The 17981-nt window shown below is 36.5% G+C and overlaps 1 protein-coding gene across 1 annotated transcript in view; it reads right to left on the minus strand.

Annotated features, from left to right (window-relative positions):
- Positions 1–17981, minus strand: part of LOC149815674 (MAP3K epsilon protein kinase 1-like) — a 39315-nt gene that overhangs the window by 14308 nt on the left and 7026 nt on the right. Inside the window, exons 8-19 of the mRNA XM_089989955.1 lie at positions 12322–12453; positions 11993–12064; positions 11664–11770; positions 9883–9997; positions 9025–9495; positions 6521–6850; positions 6306–6350; positions 4884–5063; positions 4642–4725; positions 4383–4474; positions 4222–4305; positions 3187–4031 (exon numbers count right to left, since the gene is read on the minus strand). Coding sequence (XP_089846081.1) covers positions 3187–4031; positions 4222–4305; positions 4383–4474; positions 4642–4725; positions 4884–5063; positions 6306–6350; positions 6521–6850; positions 9025–9495; positions 9883–9997; positions 11664–11770; positions 11993–12064; positions 12322–12453 — 2557 coding nt within the window. The remainder of the gene's footprint in view (positions 1–3186; positions 4032–4221; positions 4306–4382; positions 4475–4641; positions 4726–4883; positions 5064–6305; positions 6351–6520; positions 6851–9024; positions 9496–9882; positions 9998–11663; positions 11771–11992; positions 12065–12321; positions 12454–17981) is intronic.

A 17981-nucleotide genomic window follows, 5' to 3' on the forward strand; every position in this document is an offset into this window, starting at 1 on the left:
TCTTAAATCATTGAAATGATACTGGATAAAGAGAATCATCCAAAGGGACCTGCCTTATCAATTAAAAGTTATGACCTCTACTTCAACCTCACATGATTATGTAGCACTCTTGTCACAGAGGACTCAGGAAGTCAGCTCTAATGCACAGGTTGATGAGGTTGTCAATAACAGCACTCAAAAAATGCATATGACATTATTCAATCTTACTGAGAAGAGAATCACCCAAGGGATACGACATTTGTCAACTTTACATGATCTACTACCACTAATTTCTTATAATGGAATTGCTAAGCACATTGACTCGGGAAGTCAAGGATATTGCAGAGGTTGATGAAGCTGCTAGCTGTGAATGAAAAGCAAGGTGGAACAATACATTAGATTTGTTTCTGCATAATGGAAAAGAAAGTTCAAAACTCTTCTAGCATGGCTAGCTAGAGATAACTGGAAACTAGATTTTCAGAATACAATGAAAAGGGTTCATCCACCGTTCTCTCCTTCAGGTATTTCTGGTAGCAGTCATATAGCAATTATAGTAAATGGCATAAACTGATGGTGCACTAAGTCATCACACTATTCCATAGTCAAAATACAGCATGAAAAAGGAGAAAAGCAGACGTGAAAAGGATAGAATGAAGAAAAAAGACCTTAGGAAAGCTTAGACAAGCAAGGAAAATCATGTCAGAACAGAAACATGAATTACTTAATGGTAGGATGGATGACAAAGATTTATGAGTTTCATAACATGTGTGCATTCGTGCTTGGCAATTCTTTCAGCAATTTTAGAAATAATAATATGGTATATAAAAGAGCACACATTGTAAAACCTAGAGAGGACCAGGAAAGGAAAATATTTTAAGCAATTTCCATATCTTAAGAAACAACTACGCCTTCATCCCAAAACAATTGGGGTCGGCGATATGAACCAAAAAAAGAAAACCATTCTGGGTCTTCCACATGAATCCTTCTCCTCCAATCATTTCTATCCAATGCCATGTCCTCGGTGAGGTTCCAAGCATTCATATCCTTTCCTATCACCTCCATTCATGTCTTCCTAGGCCTACCCCGACCTCTTTTAACTAATATATTTTTCTCATTTCTTCATTCTTCTAACTGGAGCATCATTAGGCCTTCGTCGAATATGTCCAAACCACCGTAAACGATTCTCTCTCATCTTATTTTCAATGGGTGCAACGCCTACCTTCTTACGTATCTCTTCGTTCCGAATCTTATCTTTTATTGTATTTCCACACATCCATCTCAGCATGCGCATCTCAGCTACACTCATTTTTTTAATATGATGTCTCTTGGCAGCCCAACATTTCGTACCATATAGTAAAGCGGGCCTAATAGTCGTCCTATAAAACTTTCCCTTCAACCACAATGGCATTCTACGATCGCACAACACTCCAGTTGCACTCTTCCATTTCATTCACCCAACCTTTATCCTATGATTTACATCTCCATCAATTTCTCCATACTTTTGAATGATAGATCTCAAATATTTGAAACAATCATCCACCGGCATTTCTTGCTCACCAAGCTTCACTACACTCCCATCACTACTTTGTTGCTTACTAAATTGACATTCCATGTATTTTGTCTTACTCTTACTCAACTTAAAACCTCTTGCTTCCAATGTCTATCTCCATAATTCTAACTTAGCATTAACCCCAGCTCTAAACTCATCAATCAAAACAATATCATCAGCAAACAACATACACCACAGCACATTTCCTTGAATTGATCTCGTAAGCTCATTATCACTATAGCAAATAGGAAAGGGCTTAAAAAGGATCCTTGATATAACCCAACCGTTATAGGAAAATTGGTTATCACCCCTTCACAAGTGCGTACATTGGTTACTACTCCTTCATACATATCTTTAATTAGTATAATTAGTAGTTGAGAGAAACACTTTTCTTCATCATTGTCCACCAAAGAACGTCCCTAGGTACTCTATCGTATGCCTTCTTCAAATCAATAAAAACTATATGCAAATCTTTGTTCCTCTCTCTATTTCTCTCAATAAGTTGTCTAAGAAGATGTATAGCTTTCATAGTTGATCTTCCAGGCATAAAACCAAATTGATTCTCCGATATCATGACAACCTTCCCCAACCTAGACTCAATCACCCTCTCCCAAAGTTTCATAGTATGACTCATGAGTTTTATACCACGATAGTTTGTACAATCTTGTATATCACCCTTATTCTTATATAGAGACACCAAAGTACTCTTCCTCCACTCATTAGGCATCTTATTTGTCCGCCAAATCTTGTTAAAAAGATTTGTCAACCATTCTAAACCTTTCTCTCCCAAGCATTTCCAAGCCTCGATAGGAATACCATCTGAGCCAACTGCCCTTTTTTATTTCATTTTCTTCAAAGCCTCTGCAATTTCTTTCTTTTGAATATTGCGCATGAAGTCATGATTCATCTCATGAAAAGGAATGGAGAAGTCTCCAAGATCCTGAGCATGACTTTCATTAAATAGCTTATCAAAATCATTTTTCCATCTCTCCTTAATCTCCTCATCTTTGACTAAAACCCTTTGCGTTCCATATCTTAAGAAACGTCGTTTGTTTTTCCTTTTAGTGGATCCAAGGGTGATAATATTTTAAGATATTTAATAAGTAATATTCACATTTACCAATTTAAGGATCACACTTCAAATTCAACCTACAAAACACAGGAATAGAAAGACATGCAGAAGAAGTATCTGGGAAGCAAGCTTGCAAGCCCAAGATATTTAATGGCAATCTAGTCTCTTGAAACTGATTGGCTCAAGAATCCTAGATTTTATGAGTTTAAAAATATTTTCCCTTATTTTAGCTTGAGAAGATCCTTTTAGGCTTTTAGCCATATCTCAAAGACAAAATGTATTTTTCTTAAGACAGTTCACATACAAGCACGGAATTCTGCCCCATTGTCATAGCATGTGAATATTCTTTTAGACTTATCTCTCACCCTGGAGTAATCACCTCCTTAACTGCCAATACCTTGGGGCTAAATAAAAATAAGTGATGAAGGTAGAATTTTAGAATCCCAAACGTTAGTTATAGGCATTTAGCACAGACAGACTGCATTTGAACATCAAAAGACTACCATCAAGGCAAATTTTATTATAAAATCATAAATTTCTAGAATATGTGTTAAAAAACTATGTTTCACATGGAAAACTGAGTTACCTGCAAATTCTGCGATTAGAAAATCCAGTTCACCATTTGGTTTCTTTTCTGCAGTTGCATGTAGAAGTGGTAAAATACTTTCATGCCTGTCCAGACCAGAGAGGTGTTTAAAATACTCAAGCTGACCAGAAACGTGCCGTGAAGGAGGTTCCTTTTCTAGCAAGCTTAGGAGAGGTTGGACTTGCTCATGATGAGAAGCTTGAGTATTAGAGCTTCCAGCCATTCCGTCTGATGAACGATCCAGTTGCTTCAAAGGCTTATCGACTGATAACCTACTTGGATTAGTGAGACGCTGCTGTCTATGAGTGTCAGACTCTGCCTTGGAGGATTCAGGTTTCCTCAGATCCAATTGATCCCAATCCTTGGCCATAGGACTTGCACCGTCTTTACTTGTTGAAGATCTATGATTTTCCTGATTTACAGTCTCCAGAGATCTAGAAACTAGTGATGGTTCAGGATGCTGATCAGGCCTTTGAGGATGTGAGACCAAAGCCTTAGATGAATCTAGAGCTCCAGTGAACAGATGAAAGTCATTCAGTCCAAGTCTAACCTTGGAAGGTTCATGTTCATCAGAGCAGGGGAGAGGTTCACATTGCACAGAAAAAAAATTGTTAGGACCCAAAGGACCAGAACGAGGCCGTGAAGTTGCCCCATCAGCTCCGGCAGACCCACCACCTACAGATATGGAGGCCAATCTAGCAGCCTCATTTAAACTATGAAGGGTGTTAACAAGCCTTAAGAGTATCCCGTTCTTAGCAGCTATCCTACAAAAATCATTTCTTGGTGTGGAACATTGGAGCTTGAAGACCTGCCACATGCCATCAATAGCAAGATGGACCATTTCCCTGAGGAGAATATCAAAGGGAAAATGTCAGTTACTTCATGGCAGAAAAAAGGAGAAAGAAAATTGAGGAGAAAAGTCCTCTGAAATGATCACATATATGATGATAATCAAGAATAACAGCTATTAATCTGATATATATAGTTGTGATCAAGTATGAAGGCATCTGTATATAAACACAGGAAAGTCCATACCTGTACTTTGCATAATCTGCCTCCAGAAAACCCACTAAAACTGGTATTCCACGACAAGCAATGAACATTTGCAGAGTTAAGGCACTGTAAAAAAAAGAGTCAAAAATTAGTTGAAGCAGATTAGTTGCATAAGAATCGTATACACAAACTCAAAATAATACCTTGACTGACAAAGCTGTTGCAAGAAATATGCTGCCTGCATACGAACTTCACGAGGCCGATCAGGCACTGCAAATTCCATAACTTGAGGAATCTGTAGATCCAGTTGCTTGCACTCATCAGAAAATAATGGAGAACGGGGGTAGGAGGGATAAAAGTAATACTAAGAAAAAGTCTTTGTTGAAGACAACCATGGCCTCAAGCCTGAAAAGCTAAGACACTGAAGACAGAGAGAATGGATCCTATTAAGAAAACACGCACCAGACCAATCAGACAAGCATTTTCTTGAAAATCAGCACTGTCTTTCACCAACTGGTTAATAATTTGCAGTACAGAACATATAACCTGCACTTATAGAATATAGATCATCAGTTTGTGTACAAACCGATTCAAAATGATTTGTCAGGCCATCTGCTGCAAAACCAGGTTTGTGTTTGCCCTACCAAGCAATTATTAGAGAACTCAAACATGTAATCTAACTATCATAAATAGCATTTACTCACACGAGTTGTTGGAACTTCAAGAAGTTCCATCAGAGGCAACAAACCGTGCTGAGTAATGAAAACATGTTTCTGCTCAGGACGCTCGTGAAACAAAACAATAAGCTTTTGACAAGCAGAGACAATCACATCTTCCGGTTCCTCTGGCTTCAATGAACCAACTAATTTGCTGAATTCAACAGCCTGAATGCAAGGAAAAAAAGAAAAATGAACATAAGAAACATAATTCACTTTTGGCCAGGTTATCAGGAAAATAGTTAAAACTGGTGACGAAAATCATGCAAGAGAGTAGAATATAGAAACCAAGAAAGGAATGCCCATTTTGTCCATAAATGAAATCAAACATGTATCATTTTGTATAGGACAGTACATTGACTCTAGCACATGAACTTTAACCTTTTTTTGAAGAGATCTAAACAGACCAAGATTGATTTACAAATTTGCCAACCTTTTTTTGAAGTGATCTTCCACTCCCTCCTGCTGATGCTAACTATCCCTTGTCGCAATCTGGGCACGCGGCTATGGCGTGAGCCCATTTTATCTGTCTAATGTTCTTTTCTCTTGTGCTTTCTTTTGTTTTGGCTTTTGTTCTTGTTCAGTTCATGGGTTCAACATTTTGTTGATCTTCATGAGTGGTAATGTTGAATTACTTTCGGCTCAAAATAGAACAAAAAAAGTAAAAAAAAAAAAAGTGAAAAACATTCAGGCAGTTTATGCCCATTACTTTTAACTAATTATATTTTATGAAAAGATTGTTCTATAATATGTCAAACAGCATATTCCTTCACAAGCTTAAGTGTACAATAAATTACTTTAATATTTCACAAAAATAATGATTAAGGAATATAGATTTAACCATATGTTTGACAAAAGCAAAACAGCGATGAAGAAAACAAGGGTCATCCATTGCAACGTGGCAAAGGCACTTGCCTAAGGAAGCAGCTGGTCCACTTCACATATATTCCTCTCTTCCCAGATCTCTCTTATCATTACTAAATTTTCAAAAAAAATCAATTTACTTTTTATTTTTAGAACAATATAAAAATTACCTTTTATTTTTAAATCAATATAAAAATTATAGAAATCTTGTCATTCTGCTTGTGATGTGAATGAAGTTTCACATCATTGGCTACAACTCCAAGGTCCCTTACAAAAACAAGTGAACTAAAATGTCTAGGAATTGCACTGTGACCATTCCTCTCGCTGTGTACATGCTATAAATAGTCTAGCTGCAACTAATAAACAGCTTAAGCTTTCTAATGAATCCAGGACATAATTATCATTTTTTTTTATTATGGAGAAAGTAAGATTCCGAGAACAGAAAATTATAAAAGAAGTGTTCATCACTATGAAAAGATCAAATAACTTCACAAGTGAAACAGTTCATACAAGTAATTTTTCAGATATTCAGAAAATAGCATGAACCTGTATAGGAAAAAGGTTTTCTCCAGACAACTTGCCATCAAATACCTGCAAGTCCAAAGGTCAAAACACTTGCAGTCAACAAAGTTGTAAAGATCTTCCTAAGCAAGTGGGTTTCTGAACAGAATATGTAGTACAACCGATGGCAGTCCAGTTCTATCAAGAACAAAAAGAACAGAAAATTATATTAGCCAGTGATAGTTATCATGATAGCTTACCAGACCATCAATACCCATTACATCCTCCCTAAGAACACCCATCATGAAAGACATCAGGTCACCTCCACGTTTCTGGCCTTTTTCATGTTCTATTTGTTTCTGAACCATTGTAGCCTTGAGCTTTTTCGCCAGGTCAGTTTTTCCAGATTCATGTGTGTTTTTGTTGTGTTGGCTTAACTGAGCAGAAGATGCAGAAGTTGAAGATTCAGCTACGTGCTCGTCATGAATTCTATCTAATGGCTCCTGAAACAAGTCCTCCAAGGAAGAATCTGCTGGTGTGTCACTGAATCTACTCAGTTCAATACCAGAAGCAACAGATGGTTTCATGTCCTGTCAAAGAAGTGAATGCCAAGTATAAACAAGAAGATTGTATGAACCACCAATTAAGGACTCAAAACACATGCATTTGAAGGAGGGAAAGAATATTTAATTTTATAACTCGAACAACTTGGTATGTTATAACCAGCTTTGCCTTGGCCTGTCAGGAAAAGTGCTTGAAACATAGTGACTTTTAAGGACTGATCAAGGGTTCAACCGTTCAAGCCTTGGTATTCTCCCTCTCTACACCTTGGGATGTTATAAGGCAATAGTCTAACTAGGAACTATAACAGGCAACTACAGACGGTTTTAGTGAATGAGAAACGTAATTAGCACTGGTAAAGGAGAGAGTTCGTACATGTGAATCATGAGGTTCTGTCCACTGTGTACCAACTTTTAGCTTGTACTGTTGATTCTCATTCTCAAGTGAGATGAGAATAGTCAAAGATTCAAAGTAAATACTAGAAAAAGCATATTTCAAGTCTTAAAACATCTCCATGGGCTTAGTACAAGAGACCCTTCACCCACATTTAGTTGACTTCATGGTACATGTTGATACTAGTCTACTGTTGACCTAAATTGTCTGTCCTTATCTCCCTTGTGCTTCAAGGTTGCTGCTTTAGTGTACATACTACATAGCCAAATGTCACTGTATGTTATAGTTGAACCCCAAAAGAATGTATCTAAAATTTTAGGCATTTTACTATTATTAAAGATGGAGAAAAGCTGAATAGTCAAACAAATTAATATTTAATGCAAATATTTAATGTTAAATTTATGAATAATTCTTTGATTTTGCCATAAAACTTGACTTAAACACATTCTGAGAAAAGAGAATCAATACATAAACATTGAAACAAAAAGGCAATGGTGAAGACAAAAATAAAAGTTCCTAAGACCCAATAGCTAGGGGCCAAACCCAATAAACCCCTGGAAACCAGCCACTCGACCATGGAAACTAAAAAATGTCTTTCTGGATCCTCCAATGGAAGAAAAGAGCCCCACAAGATCATGCATTTTTTTCTTGTAGGGTAGACCAAAAATCTGAAAGCCATCATTTTACAAATTCTATAGCACTGCCAAAATATGTGATTGATAATGTAAATGACTGACTTTGACATTTTTGCCTCCATAGACTCCTGTAGAGTTTAAATATGATATTCTAAATCAAAACCAGAAATTGCAATTCATACATTTCAACCTATTTTGAAACAACAAATAGGGGGAGAACAGCACAGAGCTTAGGCAGAAGGCTAGAAAATTGACTGTAGGATTTGGAGAACAGTGACCAATATGTGTGTGTGTGTTTTCTCTTTTGTAATAGGTTATACCCTCCAGGGGTATTTTTGTAAATCTGTGAACATGTAATAGGTACTGCCCATTAGGGGCAGATTTGCCTTTTTTATTTTCTTTTTATTTTTTCCTATTTGTCACTTAAAATAAGATTGAAGGCTTTTTAGTCAAAAGCCCTTATAGTCGTTGGGACTTGGGAGCTTCGCAACAGCCATATGGGGCTCCCTTGGCCACTTTTGAAATGTATATAAAAAGGGACCACTTGTCCCTATTTTCTTTAACGCTTTCCTAAGCATTCTAACTCAATAAAGATTTATTATTTTTATGTTTTGTGCTTTCTCTGTATGTCCATTGGTGGCACTTGTGATCTTGTGTGTTGTCCATTTGTGGACTTGTGTTTGTGCACTCTCTTTTGATCATTGTATACCCTTGGTGGCTCTTTTGTATTTCTCTTGCTTTTTTTACAGCCTAATCAGAGAGGAAGGCCAGATGGGGCTCAAAATATCAGAGATGTGATGTGCAATGCAGTATAAAAATATTCCCCAAAAACCCTTGCCACCATTGGGGGGGCAACCACTGGGAGCCAGACCAATAAGCTTCATGCAGAAAGCAAGGGGTTCCATTCCATCAAAAGAAAGAGGTCGATGGAATAATAAGTCAATGCAGATCAGTTAATCCAACATTCAACTATACCAAAGCAATTCATGAACTACAGAAAAAGGTTTCAACAAATAGATGGCAAGGCAACCAAAAATATTAAAACAGAGAAGACATCACTATTGCACTTAACACTTTTGCTAATCTAACAGGCAAGAAGATGTTCATCCACAAAATAGATCAGTTAAAAGTAAAAGAAGCAAGAACTAATGGGAGAATGACTGAAAGAAAAGAACCTGTTGAGGGCTGTATTCTTGAGCATTATGGTCCAAGCCAACAAAGTCATTATCTTCATGTCTAAAACTTCCGTTGCACTTGGCTTCTCTAAATTTAGCATCAACAGATGAAGCATTAATCAAATTGTTTTTCTTCCATCCTTTGGGAGAGTTCGTTTCCTCATTTAAGGATCTCCTGTCAAGCTCCTCGGTATTTGACAAGATTACAGGCTCCGGAGAATCAGTCACATGCAAATGATGTTCTTCCTCAGCAGATAATACCTTATCCGAAGCGGTCCTTTTTAATGACTCTTCATGAAAAGTTAGTGTCGGGTCTTCATCCAAAAGCAAGTTTTCCTTAGCCTCGAGATTATCTGACTGCAAATTGTTTTCTGCACGACTGGGAACACCTTCAACGTGAGCATTATGAACCATATCTGATCTGCCCATTTCAGCTGCCTCAGTTGGCATTAAATCATTTGCAGCATCACCCTAGCAATCAAAAGAGTTAGTTTGGCATCCTTCCATACAGAAGGACAATTGAGAAACAAAACTTAGTTCTCTTACAATTAGATATTCCAAACTTAAGCTTTTTGCAAAGTCAATAGATTCAACAGTTTAAACTGATAGATTGAATGATAATTAATTCCATCCATGAGGCTACAGTCATCTGGTAGGGGCAACTTGTGAATGTCACCAAGTTGACAGGAAATACACAGATTCAAAACCCACATGTGCACATCCCTTGCCACAAGGCCGAAGCTGGGTGTATGCACTAGTGGGCAACGGGAACCTCAGGTTTTATGCAAATGAACTCGGGGAGCAAGGTCCATATTGAAAGAGTTGAAATACAAAAGAAAAAACTACATCAAGTCTTACAGATTCCAATTCAGAAGCCTCCACTTTTTGGTTCCTAACAGAGTTGTTTTCATCACTTCTTTCACCATCTCCAATTGACCTCTCAACCACAGTTGAAACACCTTGAGGAATATTCCTAACATAGCAGAGTGGAAATTAGTTTTGATTATGATATGAAAATTTTCTACCCAGAAAGTTACATTAAGAGTTAAAATGTTGCAAATTTGCAAATAGGAAGAAGATAAAGTTCTGCAAATTTTCCAGATGGAAGGTGTGTGCCTGTTAAATAATTATTGGACTCTGATACAACAAAAACAACCAGAGAACTAAAAATAATTATTTCAAGAAAACAAAAAAAGAGGAGCGGGGGGCATCTTTGATGCTGCAACAAAAGAATTGGTGAAGCACTTCCATCAAAATCCAAATCCAAATTATTAAGAAATATATAATTTTGAGTACTGAGAGAAAAGGTTATCATGGAAGATGGAAAAAAAGAACATTTCTAAGCCTGAAATCAGAATAAAACAAACATAAAGCTTGTTTGGATAAATAGCTCTAGCATAGGTGTAACATAGTAGTCAGTCTGAGAATGGTAGTTATACACCCAATAGATTGGCATTTTAAAAAAAGGAAATGATAATGGATTTGTTATAGGCAATTCCCAAGTAATCAGCTAGAGGCTTAGAAAAATGTGACCAACCAGGTCAACTCCTTAGTTGCCTAGGATGCATTAGTGAGAAGGATGCGCATGATCCCCAGGGAAAACCTAATCCTTGTAGTACTTCTTTTAGATGGTATTTTTTATACTCTTTCACCAATTTATGGGTGTGCATTTTGAGTTTTTAATTTAGGCCCTACCACTAAATTCACACATTTTTTACTATCTTTTGAAATCAAATAACAGCTTTTTAATTGCTTTTATTTTGCTTACCCTGGTAACTTGTCGATTTGGGGTCTGTCATTCCCTTTTGCAAGAACTTGTCATTTTTTATTGTCATCTAGAAGATTGATTTCAATTTTTAGATTTTTTAGCATGATCACGGGCTGATTCAAAGTGTATTAGAAGATTGGATCAAATATACCTTTAAGATTAGCTTGGTATCTTATCATGAATTCTATGATGTTATTATGCATTTGATTGCATACCCATCTTCCTTTCCCTTTAGCCTATGTGCTTCACTACTCGCATAGTGCAAGCATCTTTCAGTTGAGTTCCTGGTTGTGCATGAACACTTATAATTTTATATTTTTCACATTTGTGTTTTGTACTAATATTTGTGTACATATTAAAACAGGTGATATGGTGTCAATCGTATGGTACACACCTGTGTTCATACATGTGTGTGTCTTTAGGTAAGATGCTAGAGTATACATGAGGAAATGCAATAAGCCCTGAAGTAGATAGCTGTAAACCTCATGAAGGTGCACACATCAATCAATCTTGCATCTCATTGTGGCCCCTCACGTTAAGGCACAAATCTCATGCCTCGAGTCATAGTTTTCCACTACAGAGACAAAGACGAGAAAAAGAGAAGCATCATACCTTATGATTTATGCAGGTACATATATGTTGGAGATTCCCAAGTCAACAACATTAGAAATTCTTAAAATTTTGCATGCTTAATTTAAGCATAACATGCGGATTTTCTTTTTCTGTTTAAACTTTTTTAGAGACTCCAATTGTGGAAGAATTACTGATACAATCTATAAATAACACAAATGACTTACATTCCCTAATGTCTGTGTTGGCCACAGAAAGAAAACATAAAATCGACTCTCTGACATAAAGCAACAAGAATTACCTAATTATTCCACCAGTTCTCTGGAGAGAGGATTGCAAAGCACGCCTTGAGTTTCTAATCCATGGGTGTCTTAGCAATTTCTTTGCATCTGGTCGCTGCATTGCATCCTGAAAAGTGATTTTCATTATCACAGACATGTCTATTGCAAGAGAACCTAATATAACACATAGAGATACAAAGAGTCATTCTAGAATCATAATCAAAATGTGTAACAATGAAATAATAACATCTAATGATCTAAACTACAGTAGCTACACTTTCCAGGTAAATTTTAGAGGAAAAGAAATAAATTGGCTGAGATGTTTTGTATACGTTTATGTTTTTCTCACCTTCCTGAAGCACTGAAGCAGAAAATCAGTTATGCCTGGTGACAGGTAATCAGGGATGGGAGGATGTTCGTCCTGTGACATAATAAGTCAACTACAAAGCCTAAAGCTAAAACAATGGTATGGAAAAGTTTTAGGATGTTCTATAAATGGCCAAATGTGTTCAAGAATTCAAAAAAACAAAAAAAAAAGAAAAAAACAAGGGTAGATCAGTGATATCTAAGAGTGGAAGTTGGGTGGAGTCCATAATAAGTGAAAAAGACAAAACATATAATACCAAGAAAGAGTCATTAACAAGAACCAACTCTGGTAACAAGTACTCATGAAGGAACCTGAACAATCCGGTAAAGAGCTGGCATAGGCTGCAGATCATAGTAAGGAGGAACACATGTCAAAAGCTCTATTGCCGTGCAGCCAACACTCCAAATGTCTGATGCAGCACTAACCCCTGACATCTCGATGACCTGAATAAGCAAAACAACCATCAACTTATGGTATGTCCCTTAAGCTGTGGTGACCACAACATACAAATATGATTCTCATTCCTGCAACTGAACAAAGAAAAGATGAAACATAGAATAAAGTATCTAGAGAGCAAAATGTCAGTGATGTCAGGAAAACAGAGGGAGAAATAAAGGCAGGAATAAAAGACAAGAAAAATGTTGTAATTTCAAGTTAATGTACATACAACCATTTTTTTTCTTCCTTTTCTTCCCCTTTTTAAGGTAAAAATGCCTTTATTCAAGTATAAGGGAAAACAAAACACAAGCATTACACATAATTGATCATGAATTACATAATGATATCATGAAATTACAAATAAATTTTTGAAAGCCTACAAGTACTCCAATAGCATAAAATTGGTACAGTTACATAAGTTTGCAACTCGTAGCCTATAACTGAAAACTAATTAATAATACAGATAAATATATGTAAACAATAACAAGTAAAAGCAATTAATCTTTTGAAGATGACACCTTATCATCTTGTACATCGCTGTACACATAACTGTTTATTTAATTGGCTGATTCTTTCTTCAAAACAAAAATAATGGAGTTCAAATTAAAATCTTTTGAAGCAAAGAGAAGGAAAAATAATTAATATAAAGTACACAAGTCAGTGACCAGAAGCCGCCGATTGATCAGAAATGAGCACAAGCACGTAAGAAATCACTTTGTTCCCTTGAAGATGGGGAGATAAAAATAAAAGATATGCTTTTCCAGTACCATGAAGACGAAGAGCATGAAAATAAAAGGTATGGATTTGCCTTTTGTAAAAGAGAACTTAGATCTTACAGATTCTGGGACCGGGCATTCATGTCAACATGTTGAAACTTAAAGGCAGATTGCCTGCCTTAATATATCCAGGAATTGCCTGAGTCAGCTAATCATATCCAAAGTCACCAAGTCAAGCTTTGGCGATTGAGGGTAAGTTTTGAGTTTGCTAACCATACTTAACCTTCGACTATCAAGACCACCAATATCAATAGGCTTTGATTCCATATTCCACAAAACTAATGGTAGGCAACAAGATCTCCCACCAACCCAAAGGAAGACTGCTTCTCCTAACTGCTTCACCAACCTCCTTCCATTTCCTTAGCAACTAAAAAATATAGACATCATATAAATTGGGATACTAGCTAAACATCCTTTATTAATGTACCTGTCCAGCCAAGTGAAGGTATTTTTCTATCCATAGTTGTGATCTTTTAACCACCTGAACTTCTATATTCTCCCAACGCAATTTTTTGAAGCATCTCAAAGTTAGCTTAATGCAGCTGGCTGGCTTCACAACCAAAACTACAGCAGGCTCTCTTGTGTTCATGTCAACGTTGAATAACATTCGTTTGTATTTTGCTTGATTTGAAGTTACTTTACATGGCTCGCAAAAGCCATTGAAAAGAGATAAACTTACAAAATTGAATTGAGATTGCTTGTCCAAACAGTAAAACATTGAATAACATTAGTTTGCATTTTGCTTGATTAGAAATTACTTTACATGCCTCGCAAAAGCCTCTGAAAAGAGATAAAATGTAGAAAATTGAATTGAGATTGCTTGTCCAAACAGTAAAATATCATCGGCAAATATTAGTTGTCATGCTTAGGTATACCAAGCAATAATACTCTTGCAATAAGGCCTACACCAACAAGCTTAGGTAGAATTATAGTTGAAAAAGCAATGAGACAAGGGTTTAGTGAAAAATTAAAAATGCATCAAAATATTCAAACCACAGCTTTAATCTTAAATTATAAAAGTAAAGGTTAAAAGCTGCTGAGGTTATTATAACCAACAAAAGTAAACTTGTTGCCAACAGAAAGATGGGCAAGCCAGCAGTCTTTGTGAAAAGATCATCTTGGAACAGCAACATTGTCACACTTGTTGGATTGGGTTCCATAGTATATGATTCGGTAATTTGTCGCACTCATTACCCTTCTTCAGAAAAAAGACATACAGGGAATATATTTGGGAGTGTATACATATCATCCTATCCCTATAATTATATTAGTTTCTAGTTATCTGAATCTAGGATGCATTCTTGTTTTACCATCTTCCTGTGTTGAACCCTACATGGCATCTCCTAGTCCTATCAGATATGCCCATGTCACCTCCGATACTTTCGTATTTACATACTTCTTCCTTATCCACTTCTATGAGATTTGACTAGTCCAGCCAAGACAGAAGAATTCGACTCTAGAACGGACAAGCTGAAAACATTGATCAATCCCACTTCCTACTGCAACCAGCCCTGTGCAACAAGTGGGAGTGATTCGTCAAGCATCGCCCACCCTTCCACTCCTCAACAGATAGTGTGAAGAGTAATCCTCAAGGCAGCAAATGGATCCCATAGGGAACCCCCTGGCAAATCCAAATCCATCATGCCCAGTGATAAGTGTTTTTCTATGGGCTTGCAACCATTTGCTAGTACCAACCTATTAATGGCTCTATTATTGATAAGCTTGTCCAATGTTTAAACCTCAAGGTTTTGTTGGAGGTAGGTTTCCCCCTGGACTATTCAAAAAAAAAAACTCGCTGACTCTACTTGACACGCTCAATCATTTATTGGGTAAACGACCCAGCATTGCACAAGACTCAGCCGAGCCAATCGAGTTTTCATGACTCACATGGGTCAACTTATATACATACATACATACATACATATCATAGTCACCTATATTGTTCAAGGAAATTTCTCGGCAAGGGTTTTTCTCGGAGATATTTTCAAAAAGTGATTTTTCTCGGGAAAATCTCGAAAGCTTTAAAAATTGAAAAATATAAATAGTGATAAGCTATGTAACACGAACTCTTCTAAAGGCCAATGCACCCATGATACACCATGCGGGAGAGACACTTGGATATGGCTTTCATAGTTTTAGGTATAGTCAAAAGCACCAAGGTCCATTTCTGACCAAAACTAGAACCGAGTCCATTTTTATCTATAGTATATACTTAAATACGTATTCACACATACAACATATATATATATATATATCCGCACCCCAGAACCAAGTTCTTTGAAACTGTCATGTCACACCCTTTGCACCCGCATCCACATCCACACTTATATGACATAGGTGATAAAAAATATAGGAAAACAATATGTTTTCTATTATTTTTCTTAAAAAAAATATAAAGAAACAATTAGAAAAGTTTTTTAAATATGAAAGAAACAAAGAAAGATGCCTAAAATATATAAATAAAAAAGCCTTTTTTGAAAATATCGAGAATATCTCAAAAAAATATCATGATAGTTTCGATTCTGACGATATTTTGAAAATCTTGGGAAACTATCAGCTGACCTTGAATACAGATAATATCATGATATTTTTAAAATATCAACGATATCAGTGACTATGATATATATATGGAAAATATTGGCTACACTCTAGAGCATCGTACTTTCTAGCTGAAACTCATAGATGCAACTTTTATCTGATTAATTTGACCCAACAAATGCATTCAAAATAATCCATTACTAGGAAATAGACTTTGGATCGAGTAATTTTGATGCAAAACATGATTTTGTCAATCGCGAAATTGTGATGCATTGTGGACTGTTGAAATTTGAAAACCTTAAAAAATCTACTCATAAAATGTAGTCAGATTATCTAAAACTTGTTTTCAACTAAAGAAACCATATATTTCATATCCATAGGGCTAAATCAGGGGGGAATCATCAAAATGAGAAGAAATGAGCTGTTTTTACTAGAGGGTATGGTAGAGTTGAGGGTAGCCAATATTATATATATATATATATATATACGAGAAAAATATTGGCTACACTCTAAAGTATGATACTCTCTAGCTGAATCGCATAGGTGTGAGCTTTATTTGCCAATTTGACCCCACGAATGCATTCAGCAAATGCACTTTGTGTTAGGCGGTTTATGATTTTCTTAATGTTGAAATTTTGAGGCATTGGACACTTGAACGCCAACACTGACACTCCTAGACATTTTGTGGACACTTTATTTTTCAACATATAAGGGTCCAAGAAAAAAATCGGCACTCCATGTCGTATGTCCGACAATTTTGAGTGTCTCAAACACGAAGTGTTCAATGTTGAACACTTTGTATCAACCTTGTTTAAACTTATTTTATCTTCATATATTTTATTGGGTCCTAATTCCACAAAAATGAGTAGGAACGTCCTTTTATTGTACAGAAAGCTCTCTCTCTCTCTCTCTCTCTCTCTCTCTCTCTCTCTCTCTCTCTCTCTCTCTCTCTCTCTCTCTCTCAATTTTGAAGGAGTCAAGCTAGTTGGTAAGAATATTCTCTTGTTGTTACCACAGTTGAGCACCGTTCAGTCCCATTTAAAAACTAACTCTCCTTTTTCACAATTTTGATGAATTATGTGGTCCTACAGTCCTACTGTATGTCAATGTCCAAGTAACATAATTGGCGAGTCAATTCCCATGTGATTGGGCATTGAACACCGGCCTTTTCTTAGTAAAGAGGAAAAGACAAATACCTTTTTGGATTAGGACAGGAGGATCCAATTACTACTGCATAGCATTTCATCCCATTTGTTACCCCATATTATTTTCTACTTGTCCCAATCAAGGATCCATTTTTGTTCTATCACCTTCCTATGTTCAACCCTATATAGAATCTCCTATCAGGATGCTTGTGTCATGTCCCATACTTTCTTATTTCCACAGTTCTTTATCCACTTCTATGAGATTTTATTAGTCCAACCATCAAAGAAGAAATAGGGCCCTAAGACGCACAAAGCTGAGATATGGATATTCCCATTGTTTACCCCTCATTGCCCTTATCAAACCATATCCAATGAGTGGGAGCGACTCTTCAAGAGTGACCCCCCTTCCATTCCATAATCGGTGTTGCAAAAGATAATCCTCAGGGCAACAAATGGGTCCCATGAAGTGGCCTATTGTTGATCCCAATCCATCATGCCCACCATCGGGTGCTCTATGGGTATTTTTCCTAAGAAGAAAGTACTCTAATAGGTACTTAAATAGTTGCTAGTATCAATCTTGTTCATAGCTCTCGTATTGATACCTTTTTCTAACCAAAGGAGAACAATAGGCTAGTCTTTTAAATCAAGAGAGGATGACCAATCAGAGCTAATAATGTTCCATCTAGAGATTTAAAGGTGAGGCCTTTTGCTGCAATCCCTCTACAACCGAGCACCTCAGAGAAAGATCTTCTCATCAACACTATAACCAAATTCCCCAACTCCTCCAGAGGAACTTCAAAAGGGAGCAACCTCTGCATCCAATCTTTGTGACAAAAAGATCTTTTCATTAGTCAACGCTAACAATTACTCTACTAACTCCTATCTAACTTGCTAGCTCCTTTACATATGGATCTGACATCACCCTCAAACTAGCCTAGCAACAATTGACAATAAAGAAACTGGCTTGGTAGTTAGAAATCCACAATAAGTTCATAATATTTATATATACATCAATATTGAAATTAGCTTTGTTCCTATAAGTGGCTCAGTCTTGAAGAAACCAAAAAGGGTCAC

Source organism: Nuphar pumila, chromosome 15, assembly GCF_984573655.1.
Source record: "Nuphar pumila chromosome 15, dmNupPumi1.hap1.1, whole genome shotgun sequence".
NCBI lineage: Eukaryota > Viridiplantae > Streptophyta > Magnoliopsida > Nymphaeales > Nymphaeaceae > Nuphar > Nuphar pumila.